Consider the following 19,326-nt stretch of genomic DNA (forward strand, 5'->3'; position numbering starts at 1 on the left):
AATGTCAAGTATTCTATTTTAAGAATCTTATATGAAATATAAATGGTTTTTGAAAATCAAAGATCTGTGGATATGTTTGTTAAAAAGAAGAAAGGAACAAAATATAGAGAAAACAATTCATTTATTTATCTATACTCAATAAAACTAAAATGAGAGCGAATAATTTTTGCTGAACAATTTCTTCTGAAGAAGAAGAAAGTGGAGAAGTTGTCTCAGTTTGCAGCATCTCAAAAGTCATCCTGAAAGTTTGATTTGTAGAACCATCTCTGAGGTAGAGGGGAAAATTACTTCATTTTATCACTGGAAATTCTGAGTGATCTGTTATCTATAGCTCTACCATCTTTGTCTCTTTAATTTTTTCCCTCTTCTATCTCTTTGTCCACCTTGTCAATCCCCCAACTCCTAAAACAGAAGGACTCCACCATTACCATCATTATACACCACAATCACTCCTCCTACTACAAGCAAACAGCAATCCAAGGAAACAATGTCAATCTAAACAACAATGTCAAGGAAGTTAGACTGTGGATGAATCATTTTCCCTTCTCAATTCCTCTCAAGTCTAGTGAAAATTGTGAGTACATCTGATGTCTTTATTAAAATTAACCCTGCAACCATAATAAGGAAAAACTTGAATCAAATTCTGTTCTAGAGATAGCAAAGCATTTTAGTATTATAAATTCTTTGAATGTAGTAACAGCAATTCATTTTGTTTATTGTGAAGGAAAATTTAGGAAGGAAAAAAGATTGAATATTATGAGTAAGACTGAACTTACAAAAGTACTTTAAAATCATAACTTCTTCTCAAAATACTATATGAAACAAAGAGGGGAAAAGTTCAGAGAACATCCTCAAAAATAAAATCACCCAATTTTCTATATACCCCCTACTGTTTCCAAAAGTTATATCAAGAAGTATGGCAAAAAAAACCACATCCACAAATCAGAGGCAACTGTGCAGAATACAGATGTTGTCAATTTCATTAGATAGTACCAGGTGTAATGTCACTTAACTGTAGTTTCCTGTTCTGTGTGTGTATGTTGTACTTTTCTGGCTGATTTGAAGTCTTCTCTACATTTTCTAGGCTTCCCTGGGGGCTCAGATGGTAAAGAATCTGCCCGCAATGCAGGAGACCCAGGTTTGATCCCTGTGTTGGGAAGATTCCCTGGAGAAGGAAATGGCAACCCACTCCAGTATTTTTGCCTGGAGAATTCCATGGACAGAGGACCCTGACATCTACATTCCATAGGGTCGCAAAGAGTCAGACACGACTGAGCAACTAACACGTTCACTTTCACTTTCTACCTTTCCTATTAAAAGAAGTTTCTCTCAAACCACCAGAGAGATAAGGTGAAATGTGCAGATGATTACCAACCAATATGGATAAGATATTCCTATTCCTTACTGACAGACACACATTATTGTATATAAATAATAACTAAGATGACTAATAAGGACCTATTGTATAGCACAGGGAATGCTACTCAATACTCTGTAGAGAACTATTTTGGAAAAAAATCTAAAAAAGTGTGGATCTATATCTATTTATAGATTCACTTTTCTGTGCAGCAGAAGCTAACACATTGTTAATCAACTATACTCTAATACAAATTTAAAAACAAATCCCTGTTCTCTGGCTTTTTTTTAAAAAAATGAAGCATAAGAAATCTTCTAGCAGTATATTTTAAAAATCATACAAAAAATTATGATATATTAAGAACATATGGAAAATATATAGTAAACACATTTGTACACATATCTTTAGATGCAGATATTTTGCCACATTTGCTTGAATTTTATAAAGTAAGTAAAACATTTAAGATTTATATATATCACTCCACTTCTTTCTCCTCTGAAATCCTGAAAGTCAACCACTATCTAGAATGTGGTTTGTATCCTTTCTATCCATGCTTTCATGATTTTATTACGTGTAGACACTACTACATTAATAAACAACATGTGGTTTTGAGATTAAATAAGATTTTCGCTGCGTATGACATGAGATGCGGGTTCAATCCCTGGATTGGGATGATCCCGTGGAGGAGGACATGGCAACCCACTCCAGTATTATTGCCTGGAAAATACCATGTATTGAGTTGCAGAGTTAGACATGACTGAAGTGATCTAGCATACATACATACTTAAAAACATTTTATTGGAATATTGTGTGAGTTTCTACTGTGTAGCAAAGTGAATCAGCTATACATATACATATATCCCTCTTTTTAAAATTTCCTTTCCATTAGGTCACCACAGAGTATTGAATAAACTTCCCTGTGCTATACAGTAGGTTATAATTAGTTATCTGTTTTATACATGGCATCAGTAGTGTTACACGTCAATCCCAATCTTTCAATTCATCCAACCTCCCCTTCTCCCCTTGGTAGCCATACATTTTCTCTACTACTGCATCTTTTTTTCTTTGTAGATCAGATTATCTATACCAGTTTTTCATATTCCCCATATATGTGTTAATATTTGATATTTATTTTTCTCTTTCTGGCTTATTTCACTCTGTGATTTTTCAACTTGCTTTTTCACTCAATGTTTTATTGATTTCAAATGTGTTCATGTTGATACATATAGACTTACTATTAATTTTTTTAAAAATTGATATAGCATTTGTTTTTATAAATATCTTACAGTTCATTTGTCCATTTTTTCTATTGACAGCTGTTTAGGGCTCTTTCCCTCAATTTTTCATTATTGTAATGCTACAGACATCTTTATACCTAGTTCAATGTGAATACAAGAAAGATTTTCTAAGCTATTATATGAAAGTAATTATCAAAATTTCTGAGTGGAAAGGATGTGTTGGAACCTTACTGGTATTGCCCAAATGCTATGCAAGATGGTTGCGTCAGTTTATGCAGTATTAACACCAACAATGTGAGAAAGTTCTGTTTCACCAGCCACTGGTATATTGAAGTAATTTATTTATTTGACAATCTGATGGTATGGAAAGTTCTTCTTAATTTAATTTGCATTTGCTTGAATACCCTTGAAGCATTTTTTCATGGTTGTTGAACATAATTGTTCCTCTCCTGAAAATTACCTTGTTTATAGTCTTTTCCCATGTTTCTGTTGTTCGTTTCTTTTTATTGTGAATTTGTGAGGTTATTTTTAGATTCTTAATATTTCTTTATACATGTATATTTATAAATATTATTCTTAGCCTCTGACTTATCTATGAAATTTGATTTATTGTGTTTCTGGGTAATAAGGTTTTAATTTTGATTCAGTTATTTTAAAATCCTTTCTGTTATGTCTTGTGTTTTTACTATCTTGTATGAGAAATTCTTTCTATATGTATTGTATTCCCATATTTTTTTTCTAAAATAAAAAAAATTTTTTTTTCAAATGTAGGGCCTAAATTGATTTGTATAGGAGGCTGATGCCTTTTTTCTAAATGGGTAATCAAAATGTCCTGGTAATTAGATGGTCCATCTTTGCCCACTAACTCTTGCTACTACATATTTCCTGTGGCAAATTTCTACAAATGCAACACATGCATTTATGGACTCTGTATCTCAATCACTTACACTCCCACCACCTTTCAAAAACTGGTGAACTGCAGAATTATTAAACTCTTTTAACTTCTGCAGTTTTTCAATCAGTAATTCAAGTCCTTTATTTCATATTTTTTCAAAGTTGTCTTGATAGTTTTAGGCTTTTACTTTTTGAGTTTTAGATTTTTATTCAAATTACATGAAATTTATAAAATAAGAAATGGCTTTAAAATATTCTCATCTATGAACGTTTCCTTCATTTAGGTATTCATTAAACTCTTTTTATAATATTTTGTAGTTTTCTCCATAAGGGTCTTGTATTCTCCAAGCCAGGCTTCAACAATATGTGAACTGTGAACTTCCAGATATTCAAACTGGTTTTAGAAAAGGCAGAAGAACCAGAGATCAAATTGCCAACATCAAATGGATCATCAAAAAAAGCAGGAGAGTTCCAGAAAAACATCTATTTCTGCTTTATTGACTATGCCAAAGCCTTTGACTGTGAGGATCACAACAAACTGTGGAAAATTCTGAAAGAGATGGGATTACCAGACCACCTGACCTGCGTCTTAAGAAATCTGTATGTCCAGTTAGAACTGGACATGGAACAACATACTGGTTCCAAATAGGAAAAGGAGTATGTCAAGGCTGTATATTGTCATCCTACTTATTTAACTTATATGCAGAATACAGCATGAGAAATGCTGGGCTGGAGGAAACACAAGCTGGAATCAAGATTGCCCGGGAGAAATATCAATAATCTCAGATATGCAGATGACACCACCCATATGGCAGAAAGTGAAGAAGAACTAAAGCGCCTCTTGATGAAAGTGAAAGAGGAGAGTGAAAAAGTTGGCTTAAAGTTCAACATTCAGAAAACTATGATCATGGCCTCCGGTCCCATCGCTTCATGGCAAATAGATGGGAAAACAGTGGCAGACTATTTTGGGGGGCTCCAAAATCACTGCAGATGGTAACTGCAGTCATTAAATTAAAAGATGCTTTCTCCTTGGAGGGGAAGTTATGACCAACCTAGACAACATATTAAAAAGCAGAGACATTACTTTGCCAACAAAGGTCCATCTAGTCAAGGCTGTGGTTTTTCCAGTAGTCATGTATGGATGTGAGAGTTGGATTATAAAGAAAGCTGAGCGCCAAAGAATTGATGCTTTTGAGCTGTGGTATTGGAAGGATTGATGTTGAAGCTGAAACTCTAATACTTTGGCCACCTGATGCAAAGAACTAACTCATTAGAGAAGACCCTGATGCTGGGAAAGATTGAGGGCAGGAGGAGAAGAGGGCGACAGAGGGATGAGATGGTGGATGGAATCACCGACTCAATGGACATGAGTTTGAGTAAACTCTGGGAGTTGGTGATGGACAGGGAGGCCTGGCGTGCTGCAGTCCATGGAGTCTCAAAGAGTCAGACACAAGTGACCAACTGAACTGAACTGAATTGAACTGAATTATTACTAGATATCTTCATTACTGTTGAAAAAAATAAGAAATTAATCTAATTATCATCCTTTTGTACACATTTTTTTCTCTTTATAGTTTGGTAACTTTAAAATTTTCTCCTTCAATGGTTTTCTCCTTCAAAGTTTCATTTATGATGTATCTAAACATGGACTAAAATTTAATTAAATTATTTTGTACGAGGATTCATATCTTTTTTAATTCTGAAAAATTTAGCCATTATTACTTTGAATATAATCTCTCTTCTAGTCTCTCTTTTTCAGGAATACCTTTCACATGTGTGTTGGGAATTCTGAATCTACCTTCAAATCATTCTTCCACGTAAAACATATTTACTTATTATGTGTGATTTTTAGGTGAATTCCTAGTATTCTTTCTTAGTTCATTGAGTTTAAACTGAGTGTACTCAGTTTAAAGTTTATAGTTTCATCTTAAGTTTTTAAATTTTGAATTCTTTTTAATTTCAGAGAAGACTTTTTCATTTCCAAGATTTCTAACTAGCCATCTTTTTAAAAATGAGGATTAATTGATACACAAAATACTGCACATGTATATTATATACAACTTGTTGAGTTTTGGACATATGTAGATACTTGTGCAACTATCACCACAATCAAGGTAATGAACATATCCATCATGTCCAAAAGTTTCTTCAGGCCCCATTTTGGGTTTTGTTTGTTTCTCTGTGTGTGTTAAAGACACATAATATGAGACCTACGTTCTTAAAAATTCTAAGTGTATAGTACAATGTTAACTATGGATACTGTGTTGTTCAGCAGATTTCTAGAACTCATCTTGCATAACTGAAACTTTCCCCTTTGAACAACTCCCCTTTCCCCCATCCATTCAACTTTTGGCAACCACCATTCTACTCTCTATTTTTATGAGCTTGTCTATTTCATATGCCTCATAAAATTGGAATCATGCAGTATTTTTTCCATCACTGGTTTATTTCTCAGCATAATATCCTCCCAGTTCATCCATGTAGCTGCAGATGACAGGATTGCCTCTTTTTCTTTAAGCCTGAATAATATTCTGTTGTCTATACAAACCACATTTTCTTTATCCATTCATCAGCCCATGGACATTTAGGTTATTCCCATGTTATGGATATTGTGAATAATGCTGCAATGAACATGGAAGTATCAATACATCTTCAATATCCTGATTTCAGTTCTTTTGGCTATATATCTATAAGTGAGATTGTTGGATCATACATATGGTAACTATTTTTAATTTTTTGAGATGCCTCCATACTGTTTTCCATAGTGATAGCATCATTTTACATTTTCATTAGCAGTATACAAAGGTACCAATTTTTCCACATTATCACCAACACTTATTTTTTTTTTTTTAAGTAAAAGGCATCCTAACAGATGTGAGGTGATAACTTGCTGTGGTTTTAATTTGCATTTCCCTGATGATCAATGATATTGAGTACCTTTTCATTTGTCTGTTGTTCATTTGTATATTATCTTTGGAGAATGTGCATTCAAGTCCCCTGTCTATTGTATATTCTTGGTACTCTTGTCAAAGATCAGTTGACCATATATGAGTGGGTTTATTTCTGAGCTCTCTATTCTGTTTCATTGGTCTTTATTCCAGTACGATACTGTTTATTTACTGTAGTATAGTCATGTATTTTGAAATCAGAAAGTGTGGATGCCACAAGCTTTATTCTCTTTGCTCAGATACCTTTGGCTATTCAAGATTTTGTGGTTACATACGAATTTTAAGGGTGTTTTATCTATTTCTGTTAAAAAAAAATGTCTTTGCACCTTTGATATGGATAGCACTGAATTTGTAGATTGCTTTGTGTAGATGGACATATTTTAACATATTAAATCTTCTAATCCATGAAATGAGATGTCTTTCTATTTAGGCATATCTCCATTAATTTCTTTCATCAATGTTTTATAGTTTTCAGTGTAGAAGTTTAAACTCCTTGGTTAAGGTTACTACTAAGTATTTTTTTATTTTTGATGCTATTTTAAATGGGATTGTTTTCTTAACTTTCTTTTCTGATAGTTGTTAATATGTAGAAAACAACTGATTTTAACATTGATTTTATACCCTGAAATTTTACTAAATTAGTTTATTATTTCTAACAGTTTTTTGTAGAGTATTTACGGTTTTCTACACATAAGATCATTTATATCTTTCCAATTTGATGGCTTTTATTTTCTTTCTTGCCTAATTGCTCTAATTAGGGCTTCTAGTACTGTAATAAATAGAAGTGGTAAGAGTGGGCATCCTTGTCTTACTTCTAATCTTATGGAAAAGCTTTCAGTTTTTGACCATTGAGGATGGTGTTACTTGTGGGCTTGTTATATGTATCCCTTATTATGCTGAGGTTTATTCCTTGCACACTTAATTTGTTGAGAGGTTTTTTTTTAATCAAAAAAGGAAGTTGAATTTTATTAATAATTTGTCTTCATCTATTGGGATGATCATGTGATAATTATTTTTACTTAAAAACCCCATGTATTTGGAAAGTAAATGTCTACTTTAAATGATGGGTGTATCTAAAAAGCCATAACTAGGAAAATTAGAAAATATTTGTAATAGAATAAAAATAAAGAGAATTTACCAGAATTGGTTGCATGCAGCTAGAGATGATTATGTAATTTTTTAAATAAATCCTTCATTCTGTTAATATGACACATCACATTAACTGATTTGTGTGTATTGAATCATCCTGGTATCCCAGGTATAATTCCCACTTGGTCATGTTGTATGATCCTTTTAATGTGCTAATGAATTTGATCAGCTGGTATTTGTTGAGGATTTTTATATGCATGTTTATAGGGATATGAACCTGTGATTTTCTTTCATTATATTAACTCTGCCTGACTCTGGTATCAGGATGTTGACCTCATAAAATCAGTTTGGCAGTGTTCACTCCTCTTTAATTTTTTGGAAGAGTTTGGAAAGGATTGGCATTAATCCTTTCAAAAATTATTTGGTAGAATTTACCATTGAAGCTCTGAGCGTGGGCTTTTCTTCATTAGGAAGTTTTCGATTATGGTTCAAGCACTCACACTCTTTACTGGTCTATTCAAGATTTTCTGTTTATGACTCCGTCTTCATGGGTTGTATGTTTCTGGAAACTTATCCATTTCTAGATTATTCAATTTGTTGGTGTAATTGGTATATTTCCATTTTAAAATAATTTGTTACTTATTGTGGATCCCTTCCCCCATTTCTCATCTACTGATTTCCCTATTACTTTTATCCTATTTGGAGTGTTTCCATTTCTGCGTTGGTTCCATTGTCAGATCTTCTTGATTGTCTTAGTGCATTTTGAAATTTTGTTTTCAGATTTATCCTGCGTAGTAGTTGTTTTGTTTCTGGGTTGTTTCCTTCTGTACTCATTATTCACCATCTAAAATTTTACAGTTGCCTGCAGCCAGTCCCCAGATTGCAGTCCAGTATGTGCTCTATCTTGTCAGCCTGAGGTTCATTCCTGCCAGAACAATGCAAATCCAGTCATCTCGCTGGATCAGGAAGCTTGGGTCAGTCCTGGCTGGGGGCTGGGCAGAAACTGCTTCCTCTGAATGCTTCCGCAGACAGCGGTCAGCCTAGCTTTTTTGTTTGGCCGTTCATAACTGCCAAGAAAATCACTCTGTAGCACTTAGTTTGTGGCACTGAAATTAATTCTGACCCCAGAGTGACATGGGGGTGCTTTAGACCAAGGTTCTCACGTTTTCTCTGCTTGCTTGCTTTTCTGACCCATTTTGGTTTACAGAAATGTTTATCAGTGTTGTGTTTATGGTGGAGAATAGGGTGGAGGGGACTTCATTGTACAAATTTCATCCAGACTGCTGACCGTAGGCTTTATAGATAGGAAACCTTATTTCAAAGGTGAAAATATTTGCCGAGTAAAGAGACAAATCTGTTCTTCTGACTAGATTAAGAGGAGGGGACAATAACATTTACGAATGCCTGTGACATACCAGGTATAATATTTGTTTTATGTAGTCTTTCCCCAAATTCTATAAAGTAGGTATTTTAATTCCATGTTGAATTAAGGATCAACAATCACATTGCTAATAATATGTAGTAGAGTTCAACCCAAGTATATTCATGGGAGCACATCTTATTTCATTTACTACCCTGTTCCAAGCACTTAAAACAGTGGTTGGCATATAGTAAGTGCCCAGTAATATTTATTAAGTGATTGAAGCTTTTTTCCTCTGTGTCTTTTCTACCACTGTTTTTATTCAGATATCTGATCCCTGGGCTTTTTCAGTGACTTAGTGGTAAAGAACCCAACTGTCAATGCAGGAGATGAGGGTTCAACCCCTAGGTTGGGAAGATCCCCTGGAGAAGGAAATGGTAACCCACTCCAGTATACTTGCCTGGGAAATCCCATGGACAGAGGAACCTGACAGGCTACAGTCCAAGGGGTCACAAAGAGTTGGACACTATTGAGTGACTAAACAACAAAGCTTGATCCCTAGATAGAAGATCCCTATATTACTAGGCATAAATTACTTAGTCTAGGAATCTCTTTTCTTTGCCTTGTTCTCTTGTCTATTTTCTACTTGCCTGGCACTGGATATTTTGATGCCCATCATGGTGGGTAAATCATCTCTATAGTTCTCCTGAGGTTTTCATCTCTTTTGCTAATAAGCTTGAATTGGAACTAAACCTTTTACCTACCTGAGTCACTTCTGCATTTCACAATATCATTGTCGTATCTAGTTTTATCCACCCCAAGTTAAGTGCACAGGAACTTGCTACAGAGGCAGAAAAGGCAAATGTTGCTATGACAAGGCAATGTGGATAATGACTCCCCTCTGATTAAAGATCTGAGTGTCAAATTATCTTGGGAAATGTGGTGGATTATATTTAAAAATCACCTCGGTTCTCTTTTAAATTATAGTTCCAGATAGAATTGAAACATAAATTAGCCTTTAAAATACAGTTTTTCACCTCTTCTCCTCTTTAATGACACACGGACTGATATTAGGGAGTAATTTGGCTGACGAATTAGTACATTTGTGGGTACGGTCTCTCAGCACAGCTTGAGAAAAGTAGGACCGATCACAAGCTTCAGTCACTGCATTTGATTTTCAAAAAGAACGCACAGCAATTAAGATGGGAGAAAAATCACGCATTATGAATCTGTGTGCTACAAGAAAAACACTATTATTATATGACAGAGCCCATAAAGGGCTTTGCATGGTTTCTGACACACCTACCCCTACTGTGGCAGGAATTTCTCAAGACTCAATCCATATTAACTGAAAACCTTAAAGTGACTCCAGCTGGCCTCAGATTGGAAGAAGGAGAGTAAGAAACTCAACTACAAAGTTAAGGAAAAATAATTAGCATTTCTTATTCATTTTCAGCCCAAATTGGTAGCAAGGGAAGGCAATTAGTGGCTCCACTATGTCAATTACAAGGGAATTTTTATTTCCTTTTCATTTAACTTCCGAAACCAATTAGCAATGGAGATGTTCTGTGTTCACAACCCACGCACACAGTGGAACTGCAAACAGCCAGAGTTCACCTTGTTCTCCAACCTGACGACAAGCTAAGGTGTGATTAAAAATGCTGGCCATGGGTTAACTGCTTCAGAGTCACGATGCGTCTTAACCGTGCAGCATTCTGGACTTCATACCCACAAGTACCTCAGATGACCTTGGGGCAGCCAATTCACAGACACTGTTCAAAACTCTTGTAAGAGGCTTATTCAATTTACAGATGAGGGTACGGACCAGGGGGCAGTGTGACAGAACCAGTTAGGGAGTTTTTCAGAATATGCTAGATGAGTTGGGACAGCCTAGGTTAAATCTCAGCAGTTTGAAACAACCAATGTTTATTTCTTGCTCACATGATCTATTTACCCTGTGTCATGGTTGCTCTGCCATCCAGGCAGTGGGAGACCTCATCTCAATATGCGTTCTAGTAATTACAAATGCAAGAACAGCAGTGCACAAGCTTTTAAAAATCTGATGTAAATCCCAGTAAGGAAGCAATAGCATCAATGGGTTTGGGAGTCAGACAGCTTGTCTGTAAATCCTCATTCCCCTTAAGGACTATGTGACTTTGGACAAATTGCTTAACCTCTTTGAGTATCTGTTTGCTCATCTGTAAAATGGGGATAATATTGACTACTCTAATGGTTGTTGGAGGCTGATAGTAGACATTCACTTACATTATCATTACCAAACAGAGTATCAAAATGTATCAGGAAGAGAAGAGCTTCATGGAAGAGACACATCCCCATTCCCCTGATACACCTACCTACATTCTTGTTCTGACCCTTAGTGGCTCTTACACTCTATTTGAAGTTCCTTCCTTTCATCATCTCCTTTCTCCTGTATCCTCTGCTTCCTACACGATCTAGCTCAGGTATCCACATCCTTCTGCCATGAGAGATCTTTAACCCATTCGTTCAGCACAGTTATCAACCATCTACTTGTGCTTGGGCCAGAGAAAACAAGTACACCATGTGTTCTGTGCTCTTGAGGTATCTGCGGGGCAAAGCGGGGAGTGAAGATAAAGGCAAAAGGGAATACACACCACAGTGGAGGCTGATGTCTCCACAATCATGCAAGGAGAGCATGGAGAATGATTCTGCTTGTATCACAGCCTGAGCTGCCTTTCCTAGCAAGCACAGGGTGAGAGGAGTGGGCATGCCAGGAGGACACCGCACATGAAAGACAGAAAGGCAAGAATAGTCCTGGGTACTCTAGGGGCATAGACAGTGAAATGTGAATGAAGGAGTTAGATCCTGGGGGCTCTGGGGAGGGCTATTAGGACAAAGAAATGGCAAAATCCCAAGATCCATCATATCTACAAGTTCTGTTAGATATTTCCCTCTGTCAGCCAAAGGGAGCCATAGAAGAAGTAGTACCAGTGCATGTTCAGTCCGTCAGTTGTGTCTGACTCTTTGTGACGCTATGGACTCTATCCCATCAGGCTCCTCTCTCCATGGGATTCTCCAGGCAAGAATACTGGAGTGGGTTTCCATGTGCCCCTCCAGGGGAATCTTCCCAACCCAGGGATCAAACCCACATCTCCCTGTGTTTTTACCCACTGAGCCACCTGGGAAGCCCATGGAAGAATTAGGACCAGTGTTAAATGCAATAGGATGAGGCTGGCATCTAAAAAATAGTCCTCTGGCAGGAGACTTTGGGGGGAAACAGTGTGAAATGATCTGTGAAAGAGAGAGATGAAGACAGCCTAGAGGCGAACAGTGCCAGCAGGAACGGAAATGAAGATTCAGATGGGAGGCAGGTGGATTCAGGAGGTAAAGTAGCATTGACTGAGTGATGTGGGCTTAGGAAGAGCTGAGGGATCTGACGTGACATGCAGATTTTAGACCTGGATAAGTGGCAGCCAGTTCTCTGAGATAAAGAACATAGAAGGAGTGGCACATTGTCGGCAAGTGGGACCGTGCAGGGTAGGGGAATGGAGGGGATGGTGGATGTTGCTTCTCGAGATACATTCACCCTTTTACTACACGCCGATAACATAAATGATTTGTTTCCATCACTGGCATGGATTTATATACAATTTGTGATGATTTCTATTTATTTTGTGATGAATGCTGGCCATGGTATATATTAACTTTTCAGCAACCTTGCAAGCTACTTGAAAGCAGAAACATTCATTTAAACTGTGTAAGATACAACCATTCACTGAGCACCATAGTTTGGGCCTCGAAAGTTCTCATCAAATATTCATGAAATAAATATATATCGCATTTGGATTTCCTGGTTTTGTTCATCTCCTACCACATTACTATCAGCATGATTCTATGTTTTCTTTTTTTCTTGTCCATCATTCTGATGCTCTTTTGTATCTAAAATGTTCACTTTCTTAGCATTAATAGCATTTACCCCTTTATCTCGGGCTTCCCCAAGATAAAGTGTCTTGGGTGGCACTAGTGGCAAAGAACCCGCTTGTTAATGCAGGAGACGTAAGAGATGTGAGTTCCCTCCTTGGGTCCGGAAGATCCCCTGGAGGAGGGCAACCCACTCTAGTATTCTTGCCTGTAGCATTCCATGGACAGAGGAGCCTGGTGGGCTACAGTCCATGGGGTTGCAAAGAGTCAGAGGCGATTGAAATGACTTAGCACGCACACACCCCTTTATTTCAAATCCCTACAATATTTTAGACCAACATTGCAAACAATATCCAGTTTCATTTGCCCCTTTAGTTCCTCATGTATTCTCAGAGTTCCTCTCCTCCCTCTTCTCTCACTTGTGGTCTTTTTAAATCCTCTCCCACTCATTTTCCTTTCCTTTGTCAGGCTTCTCAACATACCTCTTCCCCTCTTCCATCAGAGCCTTTTTCCCTTTAAGGTTTACAGTTCTTACAAGTGCTATATTTCTCCCATCTGTTTAGTTTTTCTAGATGGAGCATCTAAGTCTCTCCTTATGTATTATTTCTTTTACTTATCATAATTTCTATTATAACTTTGAGATTCACGATGCATCAGAGGCATAGACTGTGGAGGAAACAGAAGCAGCCCAGGACAGCCACAGACACAGAGGCGGCCTTCCCAGCGGTGGTCCTTCCGTCGCTGACCGCGGCTGGTACAGCGTGTTGAGTCTGTTCAGCTGACTCTCCTCCTCTCATCAACTTTCTCTTGGCATAAAATGTTTTCCCGAGAAATCCTGAAGTATCTGACAAAAACCTGAAATCTGGTCTTGGATTTACAACCAATCAACTGGGGAATGCTGCTCAACATCTGTGGGACTGTCTTCCTGAAAAAAGGGGGGGGGGGGTCCATAATGAGCACATAAACCAGACGGACTGACTTACCAGTAAGAGATGCACTCTACAAACAGAAAATATTATTGTTCAATTTTCTTCTCTTACAACTCGTCAGACAAACCTGGCCCTCTTTTTATCGTGTTGTTCCATCACAAGAAATACAAAGAAGAGCCAAGAACTAGAAAAATAAGCAAAGAAATAGCACAGAGTTCTGAGAAGAATAACATTAACAAGCTGCTAAAAATAGTCGTAAAAGAATAATGTTGCGCAGGGAATATCACTGGAACTAAGGCATGTAGCCTAGGCCAATTTTAACAAGCTTTTATCTGGAAATATTTAAGTTAGTTCCTCTCCAAAGGGAGAAAAATTCGGTTTCAATGATTAATTTTACTCATTTACATAAACATCAATTACAATACAGGCTTCTTTCACTGACCACTAACTACTAATTGGGAGTTTCCCAGGTGGCTCAGTGGTAAAGAAGCTGCCTACCAATGCAGGAAACGCAAGAGACATGGGTTCGATCCCTGGGTCAGGAAGATTCCCTGGAGGAAGAAATGGCAACCCATTCCAATATTTTTGCCTACAAAATCCCACAGATAGAGGAGCCTGGAGAGCTACAGTCCAGGGGCTTGCAAAGAGCCAGAACAACTGGGCAGCTGAGCGCAAGGCATACAGCTACTATTTGGGGAAGGACTGGGACTGCCTTTACACTTATGTGGTGATTAAAAAGATATTTCTGATGTTTCAGTGGAAAGCAATAAGAAGATAAACTTCCTTCAGTAAAGTGACATTTATACCAATGTATCAGGAGTATCTTATTCCCCTTGGAAGACATAGGACACAGGTATTGAGCTGAGGTTGAGATAACGGCTCTGGAGTCAGACAGACGTTGGTTGGACATCGGTATAGCCACGTATTGGTAAGCTATTGACTTGTTTCTATCCCTAATTCTAATCTTCAAAATCTGACCAATTATAATACCTAATTCATAAGGACACAATTTGAACTTCTGTCTGAATTAGACCCATAGGCTTCTGGGGTGATGCATATTTTCTTTTGCTATAAAATATTATTTCCATGAAAACATGGAAGCACACAGTTGCCAAATCTCTTCCATCTAAAAATTTTAAGATGCCAACTTAATGCCATGACTCATGGTAAACATCCAGTGTCATGGGAAGGGGAATCACATCCTGACAAGTTGATTGCACCAGCTCGTAGAGCTGGGACTCTGTGACATTCAGCAGATGACATACATGAGACCCTTACTCCAGTTCTCCTAGGTCCATCCCCAGGGTTTAGAATTACTGCACTTGTCTACCTTCAAGAGGTTGAGTTGCCTGGGGTCAAATAAGGAAATGGCCAATATACGCCTCTTCTATAAAGCATTATGGTAAGGAGTTATGCCTGATTTGTTGATAAATGAGTATCAAGCCACAAATTTTGTGACTATTTAAAATAGAAGGCACATCTTCTAAAATACAAAATATAGAAAAGGGTAAAGCAAAACCACTGTTAAAGCATGAATTATGAGTTCTGACAGAACCTGAGTTCAAATCCCATTTCAACACCATCCCTGTGGCCTTTGCTGGGTCACATGTCTTTGAACATCAATTTCTGCAAATGTAAAATGAGAATGCTAGGACATTTATGATTGTCTTCTTGGTTTGTAATGAAGGTTAAATAAGATAACTTGGATAAAGCAACAGGTAGAATGCCTGGAACAGAGAAGCAAGCTCTGTAAAGCAAAGCCCTTCCCCTCCTTTTTGAACATTACATGGTAAGGCCACTTACGGACTCTCATCTTTGAAGCTACATTTTTGAATTAAGGTTAAATTAAGCTAAGGGTTAAGGCCGGTCTACAGAAACAACTCAAAATTCAGCAGGGAAATGAAAAAAAAAAATCAGTCAATAACTTATTGTTTACTAGTTCCACCATCGTGTAGATTTATTGTGTTTTTATAAAGCAAAATTGACTTTTTGTTTGCTTATACTCTTTAGTTGTTCTGTTATTATATGTTTAGAAGTATAAGCTTCACAGTTTGGTAGCCTGAAAGTTACAACACAATGACTTCAATCCACATCAAATTAGCCTCTACTTAAATTTTATACCTTCTAAAGTCCTAAGTTCTCTGAAAGAAAGTTCTGCTTTCATTGTAAGCAACAGTTAAAATGGGCTTAATTAGCAGTTGATTGAATGGTTAAATATGCATTTGAAATAGCAAAAAAATGAAATTCTGCTATTGTACTTGGAAAAATCCTCCCAATAATGTTAGCTGAGTTTTAACAAATGAGTTGATTAGAAGGAAAGGCGAGAGGGACAGAGTTCATCAAATGTAACTTGATGCCAGTTTTCCCAATAAACCTAATGTACTCTTGACATAGCACTTTGGAAAAAAGAAAAAAATCAATGACTACATTGCTTAGCAAGAGTACACTTTTTCTGGTTAATGAATCATGCACAGAGAACATTGCTTTTTATTTATTTACTTGTCTTTCCCTCACAAAAAGTTTATATTCATTTTCTCTGAAAATTATGTTAAGATAAGCAAAGTATCAAGCATGTATATGTCAAAGGAGCAGCACAGATGATATGCAGTCATGCACAAAGTTTGTCTTGACTGGTTTAAATTACTTTCTCAGTCATAAGTAAGGACTTTATGCTGAGAGTAACTAGAAATATTAAAATATAGCAGGGGTCCAGGTAATGAGTCAGGAGGTACTCATGGTAAGGGTCAACCAGGTCTGGCGGACATGTAGGACCAGGGGAGTTGGAAAAAGAAGGCCATCATGAACATGAAATGGAGTAATGAGTCTTTGAAGGGGGTGGAGGAGGAGGCACTCAGATGAAAGACTTGTGTCTGTGTTTCACATTTGTCGTCTAGTGACTGCCAGAGACTCAGAGGAGTCCTCAGAGCTAGCTGGGGCAGGAGGGGCAGGGGGAAGAGGGGAGGATGAACCACATGGAATTTGAAAACAAAACCCACCAAACCAAGGCCAATGGAGCATGCCTGCTGTTTTCACTAGAAATTCTCTAAGAATCTGGGGGTTCAGAACAATGTCTGATAAAAAGTGGGGGAGGGGAGTTCTTCCCTCCCACTTCAGGGTGTGGTGAGACCTCAGTGCTGAGAGAGACCCAGCCTGAGAGGCTGTAACCCCTCATTCTTTCTCCCACCACTCCCCCACCAGGTGACACCTTGAAGCTGTGGGCAGCCAAGGCTAGGCCCCCACCAGCTTTGCTGGTAAAGAAGAACTTGGCAGAGCTAAAAAGGGCTTTTCATTATCTCATCTCACTTTCCTTCACTATGAATGAAAAAGGCTTAGAAGAAAAGTTGATAAAACTAATCAGTTTATTAAAAAGCAGAGACACCAGTTTGCCAACAAAGGTCCGTATAGTCAAAGCTATGGTTTTCCCAGTAGTCATGTACACATGTGGGAGTTGGACCATAAAGAAGGCTGAGCACTGAAGAATTGATGCTTTCGAACTGTGGTGTTGGAGAAGACTCTTGAGAGTCCATTGGACAACAAGGAGATCAAACCAGTCAATCCTAAAGGAAATCAACCCTGAACATTAACTGGGAAGGATTGATGCTGAAGCTGAAGCTCCAATCCTTTGGCCACCTGAGGCAAAGAGCCCACTCACTGGAAAAGACCCTGATGCTGGGAAAGAGTGAGGGCAGGAGGAGAAGGAGGGGACAGAGGATGAGATGGTTGGATGGCATCACTGACTTACTATCACTGAGTAAACTCTAGAAGATAGTGAAGGACAGAGAAGCCTGGAATACTGTAGTCCATGCGGTTGCAACGAGTCTGACACAACTTAGTGACTGAACAACAATTTTCCATCAGACCAGCGGCAGACTGCTGAGCTAGGCTGGAGTATTACAATTACTGTGATTCTATTTTTACCCAGACTCATATAACCTTGGTTAATGCTTGTCAGAGAAGAACATCTGGAAGGTTTTCTTCTACTCAGAGAAAAGGCATCATGGGGTAGTGGGAACTGCACCATTGTAGGGCTAACAGATCTGGGGAGATTCTCATTAACGCACTTACTCTGTGCCAGCCACAGCTCCAAGTTAAATTCTTGATGAGTGCTCATTCACTTAATCCTTAAAACAAGCGCAATACAATCCCACTTTTACATAGGAGAAAATAGAAGCCCAGAAAGGTCAATTAATTTGTCCAGGTCACACAGCTTTTAAGTGGAAACCTGGGACCTAAAGCAGGGAGCCTGACTCTGGTGACTGTTTTCTTGCCACCAAGACAGCCTTGTCACACCTGGCACAAATAAGGCACTCACTAAATGTTTGCAGATACAAATCATTTTAGCAAGGTAATAAAAATGCATTGGGTTTATATTTCTACACTTAATAGATTGACCATACTTAAAGGAAGCAGAAAAATCCCTACAAGAACACCAAAGGAAATAAAATCTCAAATGATCAGAACACGAACAATAATGTGTAAGATTTTCTGATTAAACAAGGAAAATTACTTCATGCTTTCAGTGTCTTCTCTCATGTTCTTGTGTTGTTCATTTGCTAAGTTGTGTACAACTCTTTGTGACCCCAAGGGCTGCAGCCCTTCCAGGGGGTTCCATGGTTTACACCAAAATGTGGAACTGCCAAGTAAATTAATCTGCGCTAGATCACCTTTCCTGGAGAATCCCATGGACGTAGGAGCCTGGTGGGCTACAGTCCATAGGGTTGCAGAGTTGGACACGACTGAGGAGGCTAAGCACATAGCACAGATCATTCCAATTGTCCTTTGAGCTCTTTCCCCCAGAGTCACATTGCTGCCTAATCTCAGGGCAAGGGGCTGTGTTAACCTGGGATGCTCCCTGGAGAGTGATAACTAGACCAACAGGATCTCAAGGGTCATGATTTGTTTGTTCTTCTCTTCATCTGGTTGCCAAGCAGAGAGCAATTCTGATTGAATATACTATTTAATTATTCTAGTTAATCACACTAAGAATCAACAGCATTAATCATTAAGAGGGAGAAAAAATGGACAAAATACAATGTATAACCATCCTGATTTCAAGCCCAAGGTGTCACCACTCTTTCAGTTCTGAGACAGATAATTACATAGCAACAATAAAGGACAATTAGATACCTCAGAAAACCCACCAGCCTGCTCTCCAGGTTCACTTACCTTTGAGCGGAGGATGAGTGGCAGTGGTAATAAAATCAGCAGAGTGAAAACTACGAGGAGAAACCGGCGATAAACTAAAATGTAACTGAAGAATTTCATTGTCTTGCACAGGTGCCTTCAATAGTGTTCTACTCAAATAAAGGGCAGGCATTAAATAACCAACCTGGATTAATATTTCTCTAGCTCATCATCTTCATTTACTGCCCCAGAGTCACCAACATGAGTTAAAATTAAATCTCAATTTTTATTGTTTTACTGTCACAATTCACATGGAGAGATAAGCCCTAGAGTGTGAGAAATCAAAGACCATTTTCTGCTAGGGTTTTTGAAAGGCAAAGCTGTCCTTATTTAGTTTGTGTATTGTAACTGGACTAGAAACTGTCTAGGTCTAGGAGGCAAAACCATGAGGTGGGCTGAGTCTGCCCACAAGGAGGTCCCTCCCCAC

General features: G+C 37.9%; 1 protein-coding gene across 3 annotated transcripts in view; it reads right to left on the reverse strand.

Moving 5' to 3' along the window:
* Positions 1 to 19,005, reverse strand: part of SLC13A1 (solute carrier family 13 member 1) — a 108,392-nt gene extending 89,387 nt beyond the window's left edge. For all 3 annotated transcript variants that reach the window (XM_065938673.1, XM_065938674.1, XM_065938675.1), the window contains exon 1: positions 18,882 to 19,005. In XM_065938673.1, coding sequence (XP_065794745.1) covers positions 18,882 to 18,980 — 99 coding nt within the window. In that variant the 5' untranslated portion in view covers positions 18,981 to 19,005. The remainder of the gene's footprint in view (positions 1 to 18,881) is intronic.
* Between the last annotated feature and the right edge of the window lie 321 nt (positions 19,006 to 19,326).

Source organism: Muntiacus reevesi, chromosome 6 (genome assembly GCF_963930625.1).
Source record: "Muntiacus reevesi chromosome 6, mMunRee1.1, whole genome shotgun sequence".
Classification (NCBI taxonomy): Eukaryota; Metazoa; Chordata; class Mammalia; order Artiodactyla; family Cervidae; genus Muntiacus; species Muntiacus reevesi.